The 16477-nt window shown below is 47.8% G+C and overlaps 1 protein-coding gene across 1 annotated transcript in view; it reads right to left on the bottom strand.

Moving 5' to 3' along the window:
- LOC119445354 (inversin) overlaps positions 1–16477 on the bottom strand; it is a 369285-nt gene that overhangs the window by 162515 nt on the left and 190293 nt on the right. Inside the window, exon 7 of the mRNA XM_037709663.2 lies at positions 14523–14603. Coding sequence (XP_037565591.1) covers positions 14523–14603 — 81 coding nt within the window. The remainder of the gene's footprint in view (positions 1–14522; positions 14604–16477) is intronic.

The raw sequence follows: 16477 nt of genomic DNA, 5'->3' as shown, positions 1-16477 counted from the left end.
CAAGCACAGTACCGTTCGTACGCTATAAGTTTTGCATTATAACTTAGCACTATTTTATTGTCGTACAATACGCATAGGAGGCTCAAACCCACCCGATCAGTTTCTTTGAGTGGGCGTTCTCGGGGAGCGGTCGAAGCCTCGAGCCGCAGCGGCACAATGGGAGAGTGTGACGTCAGCGGCCAACGCCAGCGTGCGGGCCTAAGGTACCATCGCGTGGTAAACAAAACTTAAAGAAACGGGAGCAGATGCGTGCCTTGTGTTAAAGGATGACGTCGCGTGGGAAACAAAACACGAAGAAAATGACGCTCGCTCGCGCTCTCGGCTACTACGCCACATCGTTCTTCTTGTAGGTGGCGTCGTGAGTCCTCATACGCGGTGATTCGCATATCGTAAACAACCAGCATAGTGGTTGGCGCGTTGGAGAGCAAGCGTTAGTCCTCCAAAGCAAACGAAGGTGTCTCAGCCGAACACAAAAAAGCTTCTTAAGGAAATCAAGGTGTCCCAACACAATTCCTGAGACGGACCCGTGCTTACTCACCTATAACGAATCGGCAAGAGATCATCCCAAATTTTATTATCAGAAACAATACAGACTCATATATATTATCAGGCACAGCCGCCAAGCACATGGCTGCATTGGGCGATGTCCTTTTCCTATAAGTTCGGAGAAACCGAATACGGCCCCAGCGTCGCTATAAGAGGCGGGTTTATCGTGAAAAGAAACGATGAATTTCGGTACATAAAAAAAGATTACTATCATCCCCATCATCATTGACAGAAGCTGACCCCCTCCCCTCAGAAAAAACCTGGATCCGCCCCTGCTGCAACCTGCCCACGCTAAGCCACAAGAAGCTCAACTGTCACCATAATGACAACAGGCCCTCTTAACTACGTGCCTCACCATGAAATGTTCACAAGTTTACCAGATAGACAGGTGTGAGCCCTATTAGGAAAGCAGCAGTCTACAGTTCTGTATCGTACCGAGCGGGAATGCGAAATTTGACATACGAGTTAAGTTGCTTTAAAGGGCGTTTTATGACAATCGGAGAATTAACATGTTCAGTCCCATGATTAGCCATGAAGACCAGAACACAAACAATATAACAAGCTCCTACTTGCTACTTTCTTGGGTTTTACGTGCCAAAACCAGTTCTGATTATGAGGCACGCCGTAGTGGAGGGCTCCGGATTAATTTTGAACACCTGGGGTTCTTTAACGTGCCCTACAACGCAAGCACACGGGCGTATTTGCTAATGCACAAACTCTGTCATCTGCGCTTTGCAAATCAGCTTGACGGGCAATACCACCAAGTGTTACATGCTCCCTCACAACGATAATTTGTTACATGAAAATGCAAAGAATTTTAAAACGATCAATAGAGCTCAATGCAACTTTAAGGAAATGGTACTTCATGTTGACTAAACTCTGGCAGTCACTCTTCATTTTACCATTTTATTTTTTATTTTAAGTACCCTCAGGGCCACATGGCATTAAAGAGGCGAGTGGTTACAAATTAGTAGAGTAAAACAAACAAGTGCAATGAGTTCTTGTAACATAATGATTCTGCTGATTATACAATGTTAGCTAATGTTTTGCAAAAAAGTTTGTTATCTGTGATGGCTACGATATTTGGTGGTTCCATTCCTGAGACGTACGGGGGATGAAAGAAAGACTTCGTGTAACATGAATCAATTCCTCCCTTACTGCGATGATCGACGCTGTTTTAAATGTACTGATGCCGCATCATCAAGTCGTCGTGAAGTGTGGTGTGATGGAAAGCGAAAGACGGGCGACTTTGCGGCGATTAGCTAGTGAAATAAGAGCTGGGTTAGTTTCAATTGAGGTTATACTCGCGGTACGGTTATAATCAGAAAGAATGACACGGGTAGAGTTATTTTGTACTAGTTCAAGTGAAGTAATACGATTAACGCGACTGGGATCCTGTATTGCAGATGCCTATTCAAGTTTCGAGATAATTAGAGTCTTGTAAAGCTGTAGTTCTAAAGTAGACGGTGCTTTGGAAAAGTTGCGCCTTAAGTACCTGAGCATGTGATTAGCATTGCTAATGACGTACTCTATATTAATGGTCCCATTTAAAGTTGTCTGTAATGTGTACACCGAGATATTTATATGACATGACAAAATATAAGGGAACGTTGTTAACAAGGCAAGTGCTAGGATTACAATTAGATCTGGATACGCGCATTTTACATTTGTTTACTACAAGAGGATCATTGCCACTTTGCATGAAATCAATAACTAGGCTAGCCCTACACCATAAGAGATAGCTAGAAAAGGCAAGCTCACACAACCGGCCAGCCTATTTCACACTTCACAAACTTGAGAAATGGTTAAAAACAATTTTTCTTTCTCTTCAAACAGCAGATGACAAACCCGAGCACAGTGTGCTCCCAAATACAGGGGTGGGGCTGCCCAAAGTCATTTCGGGGCAATTTTTGGAGCAAGTAAAATTGCGTTTTGGAGCAGTTTGGAGCAGACAAAATTTCATTTTGGAGCAAGTTAAAGCAGAGTAAATTTCATTTTGGAGCAGTTTGGAGCAGGCCAACCTGAATTTTGGTGAAATAATGGAATAAGGCAGCGTACTTCGAAACCACGATGAAACAGAGAATAAACCAACACAACGCGCGTAGTAGAACCACGCTTTGTAGCTATAGTGTACTAGAATATAGAAGAGTGGGTCAAGCGGCGTCACGGCGTTTGTTTTCCTGTAAAGCCAAAAACATCGGTGGGACTACAATCAAACTACATATTCCCGCGCCGACGCTCATGATGATGGCGGAAAATGTTCTGAAATTATATGGTCCAATCGATGCGCTAACATAATTTCTGGGTCACCATATGTCACTGCTGACCCAGAGAGCCGCAATCAACCCTGGGTTGATATAACGTAAAACTATGCCAATCTGTCTTTATTGCGATATCAATTATATTGGCACTCTAGGCGCATTTCTGCCATCGTCGTCGCCGTGACGTTCCGAGTAAAGTCCAGGGGCGATAACATCGTCGGCGGCGCGCCCTATGCTGTATGTGCGAGTGAAAGCGTGTGAGGGTGAGCCGACGATGGCGGCTGTCTCGCGCGCGCGCAAGGCACCGTGGGGGGAGGGCGGTTGCTGCCCTATCTTAGAAGCGATCTGCGATGGGGACAGAGTGCGAGTGCTCATAGCTTTGCGCGCGCTGTGTTTTCGCTGCTTACCTCGAGTTGAAGTGAGGGGCAGCACGAATGTCAGTCCGCTCGCTGTTGCTGTGCGCTTCCTCACTCCAGCGTTTACACAGCCAGTTTCCAGGGTCATCGAGTGAGACGTGTTCATGTTTGCTTGTGTTCGCGTGACACCAATCTTGTTACTTAGCTAGTCAGCGAATGTTTACAAGTTTATACGGCCGATAAAACTACAATCCTTTGTAATTATGTAACAAGCCCGCACATAATAAACAGACAAAGCACTCTTCATGTCGCCATTACTAACTTTTTCTTTATTCTCCCCTGACCCCCGGCCCCTTCACTACAAATTCTGTCTTTCTTCTTCTTCAACTGCTTGAGCACGCTTCACTCTCCCCGCCATTGTTTTCATCCCTCCTGGGATGGTATTTAAAAACGTTTGCTATAGAGGCTGATTCCACGGTGCCATTGGGGCCTACATACCAGACAGTCTTTAAGACAGTCTTTAAGTTGGCTTGCTCTTTTGACAACAGAGAATGGTCCTCTGTGATTTGAGCATGAGTTCGACAGCCCTTTTCTTACTAGCACCAAGTCTCCAACCTGTATTCTTGGTATGGTTGTGTTTTGTCTTTTGTCAAAGTTCCTTTTCATTCTTTCACGGTACTTAACTTCGCTCTCTTCATTTCTTCTCTCTTCTGTCAGTTGCAGCTCTGCTTGAATTCCTAGAGACGTGTCGGCTGGTAGATAGGTTGGGTTCCCGGTAGCAGCAAAGAGCGGTGTGCATCCCAGAGCTGTTGTATAGGATCGGTTATGATGAGCTACCGCCGCTTCAAGGCAGCACTTCCATCCCCCTGGGAAGTCTGGATACATATTTATGTACTGTTAGATGTCCTGAATAGCTCGCTCAGCTAACCCATTAGCTGCTGGGTGATACGGTGCTGTGAACCTGAGCGTAACTCCACGTTGCTCGGCCCATTCCTTAAGGTGGTGGCTCCGAAAGGCACGTCCGTTGTCTGACACTACTACTTTAACGTTGTCAAACATCTGTCGGCTTAGAAAGGAAATCACGCTGTTGGCCTCCTCCTTCCCCGGTTTTGCTGCCACCATCCTGGTGCACTCATCCACACACAACAGGAATGCTTGCGTTTTCTTCACGCCTTCAGATTTTTTTCGGAGTTCAGCGAAGTCCATGTGAATAACTTCAAATGGTACGCTTGAGTGCGTCGGTAATGTCATCTGTTGGGTTGGTTGCTTGAACTTTACTTTATTCACCTGGCATTTGTGGCATGATTGCACGTATCTTTTATTGCGATTGCAATTATATGGACACTCAAAAGCAGATTTCTGCCGTCGGCGTCGCCGTCGCCGTGAGGTTCCGTATGACGTCATTTGGAGATGAAATCGTCGCCGCGCGCCGAACGCTGTATGTGCGAGTGAAAGGGCGCGAGGGGCGCGTCTTTCACGGGGAGTGAACGCACGGCGGAGAACAAACGCGCGTTCTGCGCCGTGCTCGCTTAAGGGCTGCAGAAGTAGGCGTCTCTTTTCTCCTTTACAATCACCATATATGTAGAGCAAACGCGCCTTCTTCAGACGCGCGAGAGGCCATGGGGGAGGGGGAGGGAAGGGAGGCGACGTTTAGCTGCGGCATTAAGTGCCTATTTATATCAGAGGCTGCAGCAACAGTCACCAACGCCGCACGCATTTTGAGCTAACGCGGGCAAAACGCCGATGGCGTCGACAAGAGTTCTGCGTGTTGTTGCTACCAAAGCCGCTCACCTTACTTCGTATGACATTGCTGTGTTGCTATCGCATTCATTGCTTCGCCCTGAGGGCGAAACTGTGACATTTTCTATTTGTGTCTTCCTTCATGCGGGGCCATGTGAACCTTTTCGTCAGTTTCATGTAGGTCCGCCAAAAGCCATCGTGACCACCTGAAGACCTTTACCACCTATTGTGGTAAAGGTCCAGAATTTTCGGAACCAGTGTAGGAGGCACTGCTATTTTGCCTGTCTGGGTCAGTTGCAAAAGTTCAGTTCCTTCCCAAATTTTGGCGGTACCTATTGCTTCGTGTTGCACATCAAGAACTGTTACCCCCAATCTAGACATTGCGTCCGCATCTTTCATAGAAGCTCCGGGACGGTGATTCACTTCAAAGTCGAACTGTTGAAGCTCGCTGACCCACCGTGCGACTTTTCCTTTTGGCTCCGCCATTTTCAAGAGGTGGGTAAGTGCCTCATGATCTGTGTACAACTTGAATCTGGTACCTTCCAGGTAGGAACGGAAGTACCAAATTGCCTTTAAAACGGCTAGAGCTTCCTTCTCTGTCGTCGTGTAGTTCACCTCCGCTTTGTTAAATGTGTAGCTATGGTAGCCAATTACGCTTCGTTGGCGATTGTTCGGCTGACTTGTGTCTCGCTGGTATAGTATCGCACCCGTTCCGTAATGCGAGGCATCTGTATTGAGCTCAAATGGTAGAGCAAAGTCCGGCAGTCTGAGGACTGGATCAGACGAGATAACTCGTACTAGCTCTTGGTAGGCCACCTCACAGTCACCCGTCCAACAGAATGGTACGTCTTTTTGTGTTAGTCTAGTCAGACATCTAGTTTTGAGAGCATAATCTTGGATAAATGCTCTAAAATGTCCTGCCAACCCCAAAAACACGCGTAATGAGTGAACATCAAAAGGTTTCACACGTTTTGCAATGCGTGCCACCGATTCTTCTTTTGTGTTTTTTGTAGTGCCATCCAGAACTCTGCCCAAGAAAGTCACCTTGTTCTTGAAAAATTCACTCTTCTTAAAATTGACCTTTAGGTTGGCTTCTGACAAAGCGGTGAGGACATGTGCCAGGTGTTGTTCATGGAGACGCTCGCTTTTGGAATACACAATAATATCATCTACGTAGACATTGCAGAAGCGGCCAATGAACGGATCCAGAACCATATTCATCATTTTCTGAAACCAGCTGGGCGAGTTCTTCCATTCGAAGGGGAGGCGGTTGTATTCGTAGATGTCAAACGGAGTTATGAACGCCGTATACTGCTTTGTATCCTCTTGAAGTGGTACTTGCCAAAAACCTTTACAAAGGTCTATCCTAGAAAACCAAGTACATCCACCTGTGTAATCAATAATTCCATCTATTCTTGGCATAGGGAATGGAATTAGATGTGTCTGTTTGTTAATTGCTCTGTAGTCAGTCGGAGGGTTCCATCTTCCTTGGGTGCTATGGTTATCGGCGATGCATATGGTGATACGGACGGACGGATAATACCTGCGTCCAAAATCTTCGCAAGCTCTTCTTTCAGCCATGCCTTCTTTTCTCTGGTGAGGTTGTAAGGTTTCCTCCGTACTACAGTTTCGTCATGTAATTTAAACGGGACTTCAAACTTCGTAGCACCTGGAGGATAGCCTCCACAACAGTATAATTCAGGATAGATTAGAGGTATGTCATCTCCTTTCTTCACAACGCGAATTTCATTTTCTTTTCTAACAGGTTGCGGCTCCTGCTCATCTTGGCTCACAGACACAGTGTCATCCCAGTGTATGTTCAGCTTGAGCAACTTCATGTCCGGACGGGAGAGTAGAAAGTCATACTCAATGCCTTCTATAACCAGTGCCAGTATTTCTGCAGTTTGTGATTGGTACTTAAGCTTTAGGCGCATCCATTCGCAGTGTTCCTTCTCACGCCCGTCGTAGCCTCGTACAACCACTGTTTTTCCTGTGAATATCTTCTCAGTTTTAGCTCTGTTTCCTTTTATAATTGAAACCGAAGCTCCACTGTCTACAAGAGCTCGCATTGTCTCACCGTCCACTTCGAGTTGTATATGCAATAAACTTGATGACACAAGTTGAACTGTCTCACTTGCTGTAGAGACATCTTTAGAATTCCCCTCGGCTTCTTCTTGATCTCCATTGTTTAACTCTGTGGGTTTCTGTACGGGAGTTATAGGTCTTGCGGTGCTCGCGACAAAGTTAGACCTGACACCGTCCAACACCAACGAACACTTCTCATCCAAGCGATTGACGCTTGGCGTCCTTGAAAAGTCTTGTCTAGCCTTGTAGCTTGGCTCAGTCCAGCTATGCGGAAGTAGTTTTAGCAGTTCCAAGAGCGCTTCGAGCGTTTTCGGGCCTTGTGCTAGAACTTGTCGTTGCAAATCTCTAGGTAAACCATGGATGATAAGGGCAAGAAGTGATGACAGCGACAGTTCAGATTCAGCGAGGCGAAGAAGTCGCTGTTTCTCCAGAAAATACTCGAGTGGCGTGCTGGACTTGAAACGGTAGAATAGTGCTTCATGCCACCGCTCAACCGGATTCTTACTGAAAGTCAGAAGGAAACTCTCCTTCCATTTAAACCAAGGTTCAGGCTCACGTTGCGAAAGTCGCCACTCGTGCCACTTTCTTGCTATCCCGCTAAGGAATTGTCGCATGTTGATCACTAGGTCTTCATCAGACAGCCATCCATTGTTCTTCGCAGCTCGTTCATAGAAAGTAATTCACCCTTCTGGACTTTCGGATGAGCCGTCGAACGTTTCAGGACGTACTATTTGTGATGTATGGTTCGCCCGTTTGGTTAAAGTAGAAGCCAGAGTCTCAATAATGGAGCTTTGCTGCGAAATTTGCTGTTGTTGAATTGATATGGCTCGAAGAACTGTCGCTAGCTCGTCAGATGAAGTATGCCGGAGCATGAAAGTTCTTTCTATCGGTGTCAACACCAGCTTGTTGAACAGACGCAGCGGAATATTTACTTTCACTAAATGTTGCTCCAAAAGTTCCTCTGAAGACACTGAGGCTTCATGCAGAACGACATTCAGAAGCTCACCTGTAGTGACGTGTTCGGGAAGGTCAGTGGCGGCTTCGTCCTCGACTTGATATTTCTTGAATACCACAGAGTTGCTGTAGTTCTCCACAAAGAAAGTCACCCACATATTGGTTCTTGTTGTCGGCTGCGCCAAATTATGTAACAAGCCCGCACATAATAAACAGACAAAGTACTCTTCATGTCGCCATTACTAACTTTTTCTTTATTCTCCCCTGACCCCCGGCCCCTTTACTACAAATTCTGTCTTTCTTCTTCTTCAACTGCTTGAGCACGCTTCATCCTTACTTCGAAATGACACTTTTGGCGGAGCAGTTTGTTCTAGAGAAAAGAGATGGCGCTTAAGGCGGCGCGCCATACGTCTCCTCAGCGACCGCGCATGAATACGAAACCATTACCGCTTCTACATTGCTTCTGTGCGATCAGCTGTCGGAAATACAACTGCGTTTTTGCTGACGCACTGTGCTCCATTCATGCTGGTTTGAATCATGTGGATTGAAGACGTGTGCAGTAGTTGGCTGCAAAAATAGTGGCTGACATATTAAGGAATGTAATGAATATGTGGGGCCAAGTTCACGGGCCGCTGCTGTAACTATCCGTACATGTTTCCGGCACTTCGAGATGTACGGCTTTCCTCGAGAATACACAAATTTGCTCATCCGCCAGCGTTGCATTGCTAACCTTCAAAGAAAGGGCTTGAGTCCCGGACCTTCGGCAAGAGTGAGTACCGCTCGTTAAACAATGATAACGGGAGTAGCGCCGTTTCCTGTCAAAGTATGTTTCGCTCTCAGTATCTACACACATCTACCCCAACCAGCCCGGAAACGTACACCCACTCTATCGCCAACGTGTCAAGAATAAGTGAATGGGCGAACACTTGAATATATGCGCACTACATACGCACAATAAATGACAGTACTACTCCGATAGCGCACGAATGGTCGAAGCTTAATTTTTCATGACGGTCCACAAGAGTACGCGAGTTACTAGCGATAATACCAATTTGCTACAAAGTATTACAATGTGCAGAACAGCTAAATTTCAAGCCTTGTGCGCAGCAAGAACAAATCTAATGAAACTGAGCACATTCACGAGCGATTAGGCAGAAAATGATCAGATAGTGACTCGGCTTGGCGGTCCCTACGTGGGACTAGCCGGGTGGCGCGGGGTCTCCCCTGCGTCTTCTCTGGACCTCAATAAAGTTATTTTATAAAGTTACTCACCGCACCCAGGAACCTTACTGAGTCAAGAACGTGACAAGCCGCTGCTCCAAAATTTTTGCCAAATAAAGAACGTAGACCAAAACACCATAACTCTGATTCAATTCACGAGCGGAAATTTTGGATGCCTTCGAATGCATATTTAGCCCCGCTTTTAGAGCAAGCACCATATACGCTGCTGGCGCCGTTTGAACATAGCTTAATCAGCTCCGAAAGCGGTTTTTTGCATGTTCTCTGAAACTGCGGCCAAAGCTTCGTGTCGTCTAGCCAGTCACCGTCTACGATATCTCCCGAAACACAGGTTTGCTAAGCCGCACCGGCGTCATACACATCCATTGTAAACACGGAGGCAGTTGAGGCAAGTAATGGACGCGTCACCACGTGATCGAAAATGACAGCGCCCACGAGATCGCCGCGAAAAGGGTCAATAGCTGTCTACTAATTTGCTATCGCAATCGATGCTTAGCCTATCACGCGAAATTGCGACTTTTATTGCAACTTTTATTCCAAATCCGCAATTGGCCCTTCGTCATATGTCAAAATATCTCGGGCCTCCCCGATGTGGGCATAAAAAAATGTCACAGTTTCGCCCTAAGGGCGAAGCAATGAATGCGATAGCAACACAGCAATGTCATACGAAGTAAGGTGAGCGGCTTTGGTAGCAACAACACGCAGAACTGTTGTCGACGCCATCGGCGTTTTGCCCGCGTTAGCTCAAAATGCGTGCGGCGTTGGTGACTGTTGCTGGAGCCTCTGATATAAATAGGCACTTGGTACCGCAGCTAAACGTCGCCTCCCTTCCCTCCCCCTCCCCCACGGCCTCTCGCGCGTCCGAAGAAGGCGCGTTTGCTCTACATATATGGTGATTGTAAAGGAGAAAAGAGACGCCTACTTCTGCAGCCCTTAAGCGAGCACGGCGCAGAACGCGCGTTTGTTCTCCGCCGTGCGTTCACTCCCCGTGAAAGACGCGCCCCTCGCGCCCTTTCACTCGCACATACAGCGTTCGGCGCGCGGCGACGATTTCATCTCCAAATGACGTCATACGGAACCTCACGGCGACGGCGACGGCGACGGCGACGCCGACGGCGACGGCGACGCCGACGGCAGAAATCTGCTTTTGAGTGTCCATATAATTGCTATCGCAATAAAACAGATTGGAATATTTTTACGGTATACTGGCCCTCGGGACAGAGACGGCCACCCGCTGAACCCGCGGCAGCGTGCCCTAATATTTAGTTCGCTCGCAGTGCCCTAACACTTCTCATTATTTTCTGCCTCAGCTAGGGAGCGCCGCGCCGCTCGGCCCACTCAACCGTATTCTAGTAGACTCTAAATACAGCCGCCCTGGCCGTTCCAACAGCAGTGACAACAGCCGAGAGTGGGTGGGCGCGCGCGCGCCGGCCACTTGCCGGAAGCGCCGAAAAGTGCAGTGTTAAAAGCACGAAAATGACGAGAAAATGTTCGGGAAGCGCCGTCATGCGGTCTGCTGAATGTGAACGACCGCACTCTTTTTCACAGAACGAATCGGCTCGCTGTTCGCGGGCACTGCCGGAGCACTCATGCCGAAGCCGTTCTGGCGCAGCGTGGCGCAATTTCGGTCAATTTTCCGTGTTTGGCGCCGTTTGGCGCAAGAATCTGCGTTTGTATCAAAATGGCGCAATTGGCGCAGGAGTCCCACCCCTGCCAAAAAGATTTTGAAGTTTACTCGCAGAGTAAGTTTGGATTAACATTCAGCGAATCAACAGTGGATGAGCAAGAGAAACCTCAGCGTGGGAACTTGCCTTCGTTTCGGCCCTCACAAATATGTTTCCTTGGTGAAACGTTGGCTTCAAGCTGAGGCTTCCCTTACTCACCTCAGTTACTCACTTCAACCTCGTCCCCACTGGCACATACCCGCGGCAATATAGTTGTTCCAATCTGTATTTCTTCATAAAAGAATACATTCGTATGTCCAAAAATTGTGGCAGAAATAACTGCTATCAATGCTTCTGCGTTTTTTGTGGTCTATTTATTAGGTAAAGAAAATATCACACGAACTTTAGAACTATATCAGTTCGAAACCAGCAAAGCAGTGCGTGCAGCAGATATGAAAAACGTAAAGGCCATGGCCTTTACGTTTTCATGGCCTTTCATGGCCTTTCGTGGCCATGAAAGGCCATGAAAAGTCGAGGACAAATATTTTGATGAATGTTTGTCATTCAAGAGGCTTGTTTACATTTTTGTACATGTGCCACGGCCTGGAAAAAACCTCAATTACGCTGTCATTCGTTGCAATAGATTGCGCAGAAGCAGCTGTTATCGTTCGTGTATTGTAATGACACCGAGATTATAGTCGCAACAGTGAGTAAATATAAAAAGCAGGAGTTCCGCAAAATATACATTAGAAATGCGAAAATAGAATGAAATATACAAAGGCGAAGATACAACTTGATAAAGTGCAAAAAAGTGCCACTGGAAACAAGGTTCACTGCTTGTATATACAACACCTCGCAACAAGATATTTAAATGTACGTATAAGCCTCCAATAAATCTACGTATTTAAGCAAACGTCACTGTATATAACGCGTCAAACAAGACTAATAAACATGTTGCGCAGTCACAGATACTAAACTAAACTTTACACATACAAAGACAGACGATCCAGGCACGAACAAAACAATGATCGCAGAAATCGTGATATGTACTTGGGCCATGCGGCGGTCGCGACCGCACCATGTGTGTAGAATAACAGCGACATAATGCCGAAATCTGTAGGAAAATGTGTAATTTAACTGCCTGCAGAGCGGCAACAAATATTCTGCATCCAAAATTAAAGAAGTTTACTGTTTTGTTTCAAAAAATAAGCAAAAGCAGGCTAAAACAGGAAATAAAAGGCCAAACGAAAGCCACAGATGATGCGGCAAGTTTAACTACCCAATATCCGAGTGTGTTTGTTGGGAAACGCCGCTTGGGCCGGGCTTTCAATGACCAAGGTCGGTCAAAATTGGTTATTGATGTCCTCGTAATTTTCGCATTCGTGTGATAATTTTAGTAATGATGCTAACTATTAGAATAAACAGCAAAATTTTCTGCGGTTTTAAAAGCTAATGAACAGTCATACGTTTTTATAATTACGAGTTTATGGACCTGAAGGAACAGAGCTGTTTACTTGCTTTGATTTTTGCTGCATCGAGATCTAAAGGACAAACTTCACTCGGCGAGGAAGTTTAGCGAAGCGGTCAATGACTTCGGACACGTTGAGTCCGACGTCTCTGTGGGTGTATAGAAGCGCCAGCCTAACCATGCGTTCCTCAGAAATTGTAGAGCGGAAGTATGTTTTTAGTAATCTTATGTTAAAAAATATTCTCTGTGCGCTGGCAGTGGTCACTGGAAGGGTGACTAGAATCTGCAGCAGTTGGTACACATTTACATAGGACCTGCAGACTCAATGAGAGAGGGCATCTATTCCGGTTCCCAAACCTAAATCACTCCTTGGATGTCGTTGGCATCCTTATTTAGGTACGTTGCACAAACAGTAAGCTGTTCGATTCCATCAATATCCGCCGTTTCATCAGCAACTATGGAGAAGCAGCCTGCAGCGTTTACTTTTGCATCTAGGCTTTCTTTGACAATTTCACCACAAATTTATATAATTTGCTATTGAGCATCTTACCTTAAATACGAGGCATTACTGGGGCAACTTTCCAAATGGTTCTTCAGATATGTATCTCCACAATCAGCTCGCATGCTAAGAAGCACTCTGAAAATACCAGTATTTTCAGCGGGGGCTTTGCTTAAATCTATCTGACCACTGTCCCTATGGCCACGGAGAGCCAGACCTTGTCGCCCGCACAAAAAGAACTGCCTCAATAATAGGCTGTTAACTTTCTTCTGTTTTCCTTATTTTACTTTGCCTGCCCTGGTCCAGCTGATCGATCACATTGGGTGCGCTTCCTGGAAATGTTAGGTGAAAATTATCAGCTGCCAGCTCACGGTCACGGTGATATTTAGTATTTTCGTGTGTGTGGAAGATTGCGAGCGCGTGCTTCCATTTCTGGAACGGCTTGAACACGACGGCTCTTCAGAGTGCGCATGTTGGCCCAAGTTTATAAGAACATTAATCCCATAAAGTTTCAGAAATGAAAATCTAAAGCACGCCTTTGGAAATGTGAGTGTACTAGTCGCGTCAAAAGTTTATGACAACTTCCCATAAAGTCTCGGAATTAAAATCCATGCGCTCCGTAGATTCCGCGGCCGCTGCGAGATGCCGCAACGCGCCCGATCACTATCGAAAAGCCCTTGAAAGCTTGTGCTCAGATATGGGGCTCCCGGCGTTATGTGACTCCAGGTGCAAGGGTGTTGCCACGAAATCCAGCCCGAGTTCACAGTGTTCGTGCCGAAATGTGTTTTCGAGCGTGACAAAGACATCGTAGATAAAATACAGAATGATTCCCGGCGCCGGTGGTTGTTTTGGTCGGCGGTGCATGCCAGCACGAAAAAATTTCGGGGGGGGGGGGGGGGGGGCTGAAGCCCGATCAGCCCCCCCCCCCCCCTCAACAGGCGCGGAAGCACCGCCTGGCCGAGGTTGTGATATGTAGGGTGAAGAAAGATTCCGCTTTCTCTGCAAGGTCCAGCATGGTGGCTGAGGGACGCCTTCGTCACTGAAATGCGCAATGCTACTCTTGTCGTAATGCGCCATTTTACCTGGCTGACGCATGAAACTTTTGCGTACACCAGTTTCCACAGTGCATTTGATTTTTATTCGTTCTTGTTGCTGTTGTTATCGCGTATTTTGAAGACCTTCAATTTTTTTACGAATTTCTTCTCATAACTGTTGGGGGCGTTTAAACGACCTTCGTGTCATACAGCACCTTGGCACACGTAGTTCCTGCATTATTATCGCAATGCATGACATTTGTAAAGTAAGCTGAGAAAGGTGTGAATTTTTGCACGCCCAAGTTTTCATAGCCAGATCCCGTATCTATAAAATGTGCGGCTTATTTTTTGGTACATTAAGTCGGATCGACACCACCCATGTGAGTTTCCCGTTCACTGCGTCCTGGCCACTGTGTTTCATAAGTGTCCATGTCACCAGAAAACCCGTGGAAGTTCACTCGAAACGAGACGCAGTCGATCTAAACACGACAAAACAGGCAAGCAAGATGGCTAAAAAGCACCCTTGTTTTCGTGATTTTGTGATACTGGTTACGCTTTCTCGGAACATTTGCTTACATCGTCAGACAAATGAGCGAGATATTAAATCCGGTAATGTTTTTCTCCTGACGCCACTACCAAGAGGTTACGCTGCAATATGCATGTCGTTCTATCTTACCCCTCGTTGTCAGGTGCATCCACACGGCATCCACGCTGAATCAGCAGGCCGCAAATCGCTGCTTGTTCACCAATTGCAGCCCTGTAACGAAACAAATGGCACAAGGAGCTACTCTACGATGTCCTAGGGCTGCACTTCCAAATAAAAAGCCTGTTTAGTCAAAGTACGTCAAGTACCAATTAAAATTGAATGTTCATGTTGCTCATCAGAATAAACTATAAGTAAGCGCCCAATCTCTGTGGTCTTGCATTCTAAACACGGCAACTTAGGATGGAAATGCGCACTTTCACAAATTTGTATACATACATATACAGGTTAAATTTCAAGATTTTTTTGCATAGTTTGATGTTATTTTGTACTTGTATTTATTATTTAAATTATTGACCAATCACCATTGTTTGTATTCACCATGCCTTTAAGGACTTGACACTATGCACACCGTTCAATAGCACGTCTTTACCTAATAAAACAGTATTCACTGTCAAAAGCTTCTTTTTTTCTCAATTAGTGTACGCCGCCAAACTGCTACAACGGCATCAACAACAGCTGTCGGCCACTACGGATGCAGTGATTGGAAGTGTGGGGATCGAGGTGCCTTCACGCGCCTCGTCCCCCAGCTCGCGCGTGGCGCTTAGCTCGATCCCCGGGAACCGCCGCCGTAACGGCAACATGGCGGACACGGCTAGCGCGCCGGATTTACTTTCCCGCGCAAACCGTGCTTATCCCCCCCGGAATTGGACTTGCCCCGCGAGACACGTCACCGGGACGCGCCCTGATTGGCCTCCCGCGCGGCGGCCCCCGGGCACCCTATCCACCCGAGCTCTCGTCCGCTGAGCGCTTCCTCGCCGCGCAGAGGCTCACAGGATCGCAACGAGGTGGTTACATGAGACCTTTGTTCTCGCGACTCCTCGTTATCGCGCTTGGCGGACCGCTACCCGGTTAGCCCTAGCGCAGCGGGCGCGCGTACTCGATCGGTCTTGCGGCGAGCCTTGGCCCGTAAGCGCCGTGACTGTAGCACTGAGCTGTACCTTGGGTGAATAAACCCGTGTTTGTTGGCGATCTGACTCCGGAGCCTTCTCTGCGCCGTGTCGGAGAGTCGACGAACCCTGCCGTAGCGCCTTTGTGCGTTGCGGAGTGGAGGAGCGTCGTGCCCTTTCCTGACCGTCGCTCGTAGGGTAAGCCTTGTGCCAACCCATCTCCACATAACTGGCGCCCAACGCGGTTTCGGCATGGCATCAGAGCAGGCCCCTTCACGGCCCTCGTTCCTGCTAGACCCCCTGGCTACGGACTTAATGTCCTTCGACGCGGACGACACCGACAGCAGGAGGTACGTTCGCCTCGGCGACCCTCTGCTTTCGGCCACCGGGGGCGATCCCTTCTTTGGGCAACCCTTTGGTGACGACCGCTCGGATGTGTACGATAGTCCTAGCCATGCCAGTTTCGGGTTTCCTCAGCTGTTTGAGACGCGCGCGGAGCAGGTGCCTACTAGCCCCTCCGACGTGCTGTTTCCGCTCGCTGGCCCCTATTTGTCCCGAGCGCAGCAGAGTACCCCGTGTGTCGCATCGGAGCCACCCCGCTTAGATGCTCGCACGAATACGCTCGCCGGCCTCCCTTTGTCCCGAGCGTCGTTCGTCGCGCCATGTGCCGCATCGGAGCCACCCTGCTTAGATGCTCGCACGAATACGCTCGCCGGCCTCCCTTTGTCCCAAGCGTCGTTCACTGCGCCATGTGCCGCATCGGAGCCACCCTGCTTAGATGCTCGCACGAATACGCTCGCTGGCCTCCCTTTGTCCCGAGCGTCGTTCACTGCGCCATGTGCCGCATCGGAGCCACCCTGCTGAGATGCTCGCACGAATACGCTCGCCGGCCTCCCTTTGTCCCGAGCGTCGTTCGCCGCGCCATGTGCCGCATCGGAGCCACCCTGCTTAGATGCTCGCACGCATACGCTCGCTGGC

The sequence above is a fragment of the Dermacentor silvarum genome, chromosome 3 (genome assembly GCF_013339745.2).
Source record: "Dermacentor silvarum isolate Dsil-2018 chromosome 3, BIME_Dsil_1.4, whole genome shotgun sequence".
Taxonomy (NCBI): domain Eukaryota; kingdom Metazoa; phylum Arthropoda; class Arachnida; order Ixodida; family Ixodidae; genus Dermacentor; species Dermacentor silvarum.
This window is presented reverse-complemented; position numbering and strand designations above follow the sequence as displayed.